Source organism: Corylus avellana, chromosome ca1 (genome assembly GCF_901000735.1).
Source record: "Corylus avellana chromosome ca1, CavTom2PMs-1.0".
NCBI lineage: Eukaryota > Viridiplantae > Streptophyta > Magnoliopsida > Fagales > Betulaceae > Corylus > Corylus avellana.
In genome coordinates, this window is record NC_081541.1 from 2,890,863 (window position 1) to 2,898,108 (window position 7,246).

The window sequence follows — 7,246 nt, forward strand, 5'->3', positions numbered from 1 at the left end:
ATTCAATAGAAATTTGACATATCAGATAAAAATACTAAGGGCCTGTTTGGGAGTGCGATTTCAATAAGTGCGATTTTAAAAATTGCGTTTTTAAAAATTGTGTTTTTAAAATCGCTACTTTTTAAAATCGCACAGACGTTTGGTAAAACATACTAAAAAGTACTTTTTTTATCAATTGAGTGTTTGGATAACATTAGCATATAATTGCGGTTTCATGACCAAATTACCAATAAGGATGAACAAGACAGAGAGGATGAAGAAAAAAATAAAAAGAGAAAATAAGGGTTTTAATATATTTTAGGTGGGTATTCTTGGTATTTTTTTCATTCCCGTTCTAAAAAAGGTAACTATTGCGCCAAATATCTTTTTAATAGAAATCGTGATTTTGTTTTAAATTCGCACTTTTTCAAATAAGCACTTTCTAATCAGCTTATGGAAATCGCAGATTTTTTTGCGATTTTAAAATTTGCGTTTTTAAAATCGCAATCCCAAACACCCTAAAATTGCGATTTGGTTTAAAATCGCAGATTATTTTTTAAAAAACGCACTCCCAAACGCACCCTAAATACAATGAAAATAAAAACACCGTATTTTTAATTCAAACAAATTTCATGCTCTTTTCATTAATTATAACCCAACATCAACTATTCACCACCGAACCCCCACGGCCCACCAACCTTCGAGCCCTCAACATTGGAGTATCCAAAACCAACAAAGACGGTGAATCAAATAGTTTTATCAATGAGTATTTTGTCTATGAGGTATTTTGTCAATAAAAGATAAATTATTTTGTGTAAATAGTTATATTACTTTTTGATATTTTAAGCTAAAATGTCTATTTTATATTAGAGAATGCAAAATATTTAATTTACACCACGTGATTTAAATTATTCTTTGTCGTAGTATAATATATTTCCTACATAACTGTTTTTGCAATACATAATATGTCAAGTCAATATAACAAAGATACAATACATGAAATGACCAAAAAGCCCTATATTTTAATCAGTAAAACCAACCCACGCCACCCTCATTTTTTTTTTCCATGGATCCCAAAAACAAAAGACCCCTCAAAATCCACTTGGTGTGCTCCACCGACTCGCCCGAGTTCGCTCACCTAACACAGTCTCTAACTCGTTCCTTACTCGTCGCACTCGACGCCGAGTGGAAACCCATCCGCGCCCACCAGTCCCACTTCCCCACCGTGACCCTCCTCCAACTCGCCTGCCAACTCGGTCCTCGACTCGGCGCCGACCCGGACGAGTCAGCCGAGTCTGAAGACTCGGTGACTTTCCTTGTCGACCTGATTTCAATCCCTCTATCTTCAATCTGGGAATTGCTCAGAGATGTTTTTGCTTCCCCTGATATATTGAAACTGGGTTTTAGATTTAAGCAGGATTTGATTTACTTGTCCTCTACTTTCTGTGCGCAAGGCTGTGATCCTGGGTTTGACAGAGTAATGGCTTAACTTTTTTCTCTGTTTGGTTTCCAAGAAAAGTGTAGGACAAATATAGCAAGAAATCGGATTTTAATTGGGTTTTTCCTTTCCTTTTCTGACCTCATTACATATTTGAAATAGATTTCTGTTACTTTCCTTTATTTTCTTTCCTGCACATCTTAATGGCAATCTCAACTTTTAGGTTTTTTGAGACGAGGTTGCTGTGTAATGTGTCTATAAAGAATTCAGCTTGATGTGTACTTAATTAAGTTGAACTTAGGTTATCACGGTTAAGCATTTGGTTTCTAAAGAGCTCAATGGAGATTATGTTTACTATAATTGAGAGTTATTGCCATAACATTTCTGATAGTAAAAACTGACATATTATTAGTTGCTGCATTTTGTTGTAATGTCCTCTCGAATTTGTGAAGGTTGAGCTTGTTGTGCCTAATGTTTTCTTATCTGTATTATGAGGCAAAACCCTTGAACCTTGAATTATGTGGAGTGTGCAAACTTAACAAGAGAAGAAAAGAGAAAGGAGAAACCATTTTGACTCATTAGGGAAGTCAAGAAGGGGATAGTTTATCGTATATTTATTCGCAAGGCATGGAAAGCTATTGTTCGTTTTTGTTTCCTTTGCCTCATCGAAAGTTTGTATGGGTTTATACTTATGTTTTATAGATCATTCGAAAATAGGTTGAGCCCTTTCTGGATATTACAAGTGTATACAATCATTTGCAACATGGAAGGAAGACATCGAAGCAAATTAAAAGTTTGGCAACCATCTGCGAAGAAGTGTTGGGCTTTTCTCTTTCAAAGGTTTGGTTCTTGAATTCCTATTTTTTGTTTGTTTGATGCTCAAGATAAGATCCTCTTGAAACCCTCACGCTCACATATTATGGGGCATCCCATGATGTAAATTTTAAATCTGAGTATACAGGCCTCATGCCTCAGATACTGTGTTAAATCAAAAAACTTTTGAATCTCACTAATCTCTGGGGAGATTTTTTCCACTATCTGCACACTGCATTAGACTGGTTGCACTTTGACTGAAAAATTTTGGTGGAAGTTTACTGCCTTTGAGAATGATATTTGTAGAACTTTTAAATTTTGATTGTTTGATGTAACTGGTTTTCCGTACTACACAAGGTACTAGAGGTCTAGGGTGTATTAACGTTAGCTTTCTCTGGTAACTGATGTCACAATATTCAACTATGTTCTAATTTTTATACTGCTGTGTATAAAAATAAATTCTATAGCAAATAATGTGCATCTGAATAGGGGTATTGTTTGGGCTTCTGTTATAAGCATTGCTCTGGCATCTGTCCAAGCTAAATGAGGAAATGGTTTGTTTCCCAAGGATATCAGCTCCCAGTTTGGCTTTGGATGGAAGTTTCAAGTGCTACAAGTTGTTAATTCAATTTATATCTCCTTTAGGAACTTCAATGTAGTGATTGGTCACATCGTCCTCTTACAGAAGAGCAGAAAACATATGCAGCAATGGATGCACACTGTTTGCTCGAAATATTCAACATCTTCCAGGCAAAGCTTGTCAAAGAAGGTATGTGGTACATTTAAATTTTGTGATTTGCAAAACCTGTTTTAGAATTGTATGCCAAATGATATTTAGGACAAAATTGACAAGTCTTTCACTGTGTTTTATATTTGCTCTTTTTGTACTTTTGAAGATATAATTTTCTGTAGGAATTGCCATATAGATCATGGGTACTGGTAGGTTGTCTTGCTCATGATCTCTGAAGCGTTCAAAGGACAAATTGTTCCACAAAATTGCATCACTGGAAAGTGTGTTTGCTGTCTCAGAAGTTTCATTGCATGTCCCAGTATAGACTTATTTCCAAATAAAGTTCCTTTTAGGAGCAAGGGACATGGATGTATCTGAGATAGCAGATTCATTCATGCACGACTTTATTTGGTCATCTAACTACGAATCTGAATTTTCATGAATATGTAACAACTAAATTGGTGTCATGGTGAGTGAGTATTCCATATTAGTTTCAAAATGGATGATTCACAACCAATTTATATTGGTGGATATATGTTGAAGGTGTTGAAGTTTATACAGTGATACCATGGTCTGGTTGCTTCCACGGACCTCTCCACTTTAAAAACTGTGGAAGCAACCAAAACAGCTGGAATAATTAGTCTCCCAAGCTTCAATATGAAAACATAGTTTGGTTAACATCAGATACCAGGAAAAGTAGATTAACAATGAAAGTCTCCTAGGCTGTTCTCCTGTTCAACTAAATCTCTAACTTAACGTAAATTCCCATATTCATTGACAAGTATCTAAATGACAAATTACCCATAGAACTTTGTGCTTGACCATTTCATTGTATAGCAAGCACTGATAGTTAAATAAAGTTTTGTTTTATACCATTTATATGATATAATCTTCCAATATGGTGGGGATTTTCCATCTTGCAACCACCGTTTTCTTCTCACTCGATGCATTCCTAATTATCATGAGTACTACAAATTGATATTTCTCCTTACATCCTAGTTCATGAATTTGTCATGCATAAGCATGGTCAAATCAAATACAATTGTGAACCATAGAACACAAGAATTCTCTATTTCATGGAGCTTGCTTCACGTCAAATTTCAGGCACCTCTTAACATTCCTTTTTGTGCTCCCTCTTTAACTCAATGCAATTGAGGCAATATTCATTTTGTAATGAAAGTTTCTTGGGCTCTTGATTGCAGGGAGTTATTTTGACAATATCACCAAACCCGTTACCCCTAATGTAAATCTTGGGTTGAAAGAGGTTCTTGAAAAGCATGATATGAGTAGTAAAATTTTAAGGATCAAATCTTGTGAAGCTTTAAGTATAGTTCGGGCTACAGCTTTTGATTTTTTGCAAATAATAGCTACAGTAGAGGGAATGGTTTCAAAGTCATCATGCAGAAAGACCATGCCTATGGATGAATCTCTCTTGAAGGTTGTAAAAAAATATGGGGAAAAAATTTTGTTGAAAGAATCAGACAAAAAGCCAAAGGCCACAAAAAAGAAAGGGAAGAGACGATTATCGGCTGGTGTGATTTGCAGAGAAAAGCGATTAGAAGATTTTGATAATTGGCGAGGCCCCGCACAGTGGGATTTATCTCTGGGGGGCGATGGATGCCCAAAATTTCTATGTGATGTGATGGTAAGCACTTTATCTTATCTGTGTATGTGATACTTTTTTCAAAGCTAAAAGGTTTTAGGTTTTTACTTTCTACAACATGGTTGACTGCCGATTACCCAGAAAAAAAAAAGCACTTAATAGTGGCTGGTTCTCATACTTGTAACTGACCGACTAAAAATGGAATCCTTTCTTAGCAACCTATCATCTTTCTCTTCTTTTTTTTCCTCTTCTCTATTGGGATCATTCTAATAATAGTGTAATATAAACCCTTAAATTTGCAAACTCCACGAAATCTGGGATTTAAGTGATTATGTTGCAAGCATGAGCCTAATCAAAAGAATACTCAGGTTGAAGGCTTGGCAAAACATTTACGGTGTGTTGGGATAGATGCTGCAATTCCATATTCAAAAAAGCCTGAATCCAGGTATTCTTTACATAAGTGATTTCAATGAATAAATAAATATTAATTTTAAATTGTTGATTATAGTATTAAGTTTGTGTATTTCTTAAGCAAACTAATTTGTTTATTTTATTTTATTTTAATTGTGTTCAGAGAGTTAATAGGACAAGCAATCAAAGAGAAGAGAATGCTCTTGACACGAGATGCTAAGCTGCTAAGATACGAGTATCTGATAAAAAATCAAATATATAGGGTGAAGAGTCTTCTAAAAAATGAACAGCTACGTGAGGTATGTATGCATTTAGTGATTATTGAAAAGGGGTTGATTTGTTTGCCATTTGAGGTTTGTTTATTGGAGAAATGCCTTACAATTATAAATAATAAAAATATTAAGAAATCATATAACCATGCAAGTGCTACAGATGGCTAAGAAACAATTTTAGGACAACAAGCTAAATCAGATTCTTGTCACCTTTATCCTGGCAGTAGTTTATATATTGGTTTGCATTTAAATATTTGTTGTTGGTCTATTAGTTAGTACCAATTTTTATTTATGTATTTATTATTATTGCATTTATATTAAAAATGTGATGCTTGAATCTTAGCGAAAATATCAAACTATAATAGACAACAAGAAAACTTTGAATAGAACTCGTCAGGATCAACGGAGGTAAATCTGATGAAGACGATCATTGATTTAATATATCTTTGGTTGGGGCATTGTTTAGGAAGTGTGTACTCCAAATGTGTTGGAAAGGGAAGTGGAAAGAGGGGTAGTGTTTCCAAAACTATAGAGAATGAGTGATGATTCCATAGAGAAGAAAGATTGGGAATGGTATCTAAATATAATATCTGGTTTTAGAAGAAGGTAAGATGTTCTAGTGATGATGGCAGCGGCTTGGTATTGATAGGTGTAAGATTATGGATGGTAAATCGATTGGAAATAACGGAAAAATGTAGAAGAGAATGCACCGGTGGCAGACTTTTGATGCCTTCATGTTTAGTCAATTGAAGTGAGTAGGGGCTAGCTAATGAAGAACACTTGCAGGTGATCGAAACTTTCCAGTTAAAAATTAGTGAGGATCAGCTGATGTCAAGGTGCACCAAATGCAACGGGAAGTTCATCCAAAGGCCCCTATCCACTGAAGAGGCTGTTGAAGCTGCAAAAGGTTTCCAAAGAATTCCCAACTGCTTGTTTGACAAGAACATAGAGTTTTGGCAGTGCATGGACTGTCGCCAACTTTACTGGGAGGTACTGTTTATCTATTCCATTTTTCATCACAACCGTTGATAAGATTTGATCACATGGGTAGATGGTGTTGGTAGCCGACTTTGTTAACATGAGTTTAGTGTCTGCAGGGAACCCAATACCATAATGCAGTCCAGAAGTTCATTGATGTATGCAAGTTGAACGAGTAATCAGAAGTTCATAATCATTTTGATGCCATTGGAGTAGATGTGATCCGGATTCCGGAGCATCAGATCACATGAGTTGGGCTTTATTGGACTTTTTATTTAGTTGCATTTTAGTTCTTTTCTGACAGATTGTATTATTTTTATTTGGACTTTTTGTTATTTTAGCGGGCCATATTAGCCCAAGTACCACTTGGGCAGAATTATTTAATGTAATTGGGGCTTATATTGAATTGAAAAATTGGCGCGTTAAGGCGCATTTGTCTTTAACTTCCTCTACGACGTCGTTCGAGCTTAAACATACGAAATTGAATCTCAACCGTCAACTTTTTCTGCAGCAAGATATCCGGTAGTTTTCTCACTACTCAAGCCACGCATTCTTTCATCTTAACCATTAAATTCTTCCACTTCATCCAAACCGTCCATTCCCATAAACCCAAGCTTTTAAAAGCTTCCCTCCCACGCCGTCTCTCTTTGTTTACTCGACTTCTCTGATCTTCACAATTTTTTTTGCTTCGCTGTTTCTCTACCCATGCCGTATCCCGCTACCTACGGTGGTCATTACAATAACCCGGATATCGCGAAGACCCAGGAAGAGCGGAGGCGCATGGAGCAGCAACTGGCGTCCTTCACCTCCGTCACTTTCGACACCGACCTATACGGCGGCAACGACCGTGAAGCCTTCCTCAACGATGACGACGAGAACCTTGACGCCATGGACAACGACATCGCCCGCAAGCTCGCCTCCTAGAGCTGTTCTTCAGAGTTTGCAGACACATTGTAATATGCATAGTTCCATAGAATGCAATGGAAGTCCCTGCACTGAGAATTGCCATTCGGGTGACTACA

At 36.3% G+C, this 7,246-nt stretch overlaps 1 protein-coding gene across 1 annotated transcript; it reads left to right on the top strand.

The window, feature by feature from the left end:
* Window positions 1-1,039: 1,039 nt before the first annotated feature.
* On the top strand, window positions 1,040-6,667 carry LOC132167051 (uncharacterized). Its single transcript, XM_059577945.1, has 8 exons — window positions 1,040-1,456; window positions 2,135-2,257; window positions 2,876-2,999; window positions 4,163-4,605; window positions 4,932-5,008; window positions 5,138-5,273; window positions 6,033-6,236; window positions 6,344-6,667. The coding sequence occupies exons 1-8, from the start codon at window positions 1,046-1,048 to the stop codon at window positions 6,401-6,403; spliced, it is 1,578 nt and encodes a 525-aa protein (XP_059433928.1). The 5' UTR covers window positions 1,040-1,045; the 3' UTR covers window positions 6,404-6,667.
* The last annotated feature ends 579 nt before the right edge of the window (window positions 6,668-7,246 follow it).

Coding starts and splice junctions, on each gene's coding strand:
- LOC132167051 (XM_059577945.1), top strand. CDS start 1,046: ATGGATCCCAAAAACAAAAGACCCCTCAAAATCCACTTGGTGTGCTCC. Junction 2,258..2,875: donor TGGGCTTTTCTCTTTCAAAG/GTTTGGTTCTTG, acceptor TATCTCCTTTAG/GAACTTCAATGTAGTGATTG. Junction 6,237..6,343: donor GTCGCCAACTTTACTGGGAG/GTACTGTTTATC, acceptor TAGTGTCTGCAG/GGAACCCAATACCATAATGC.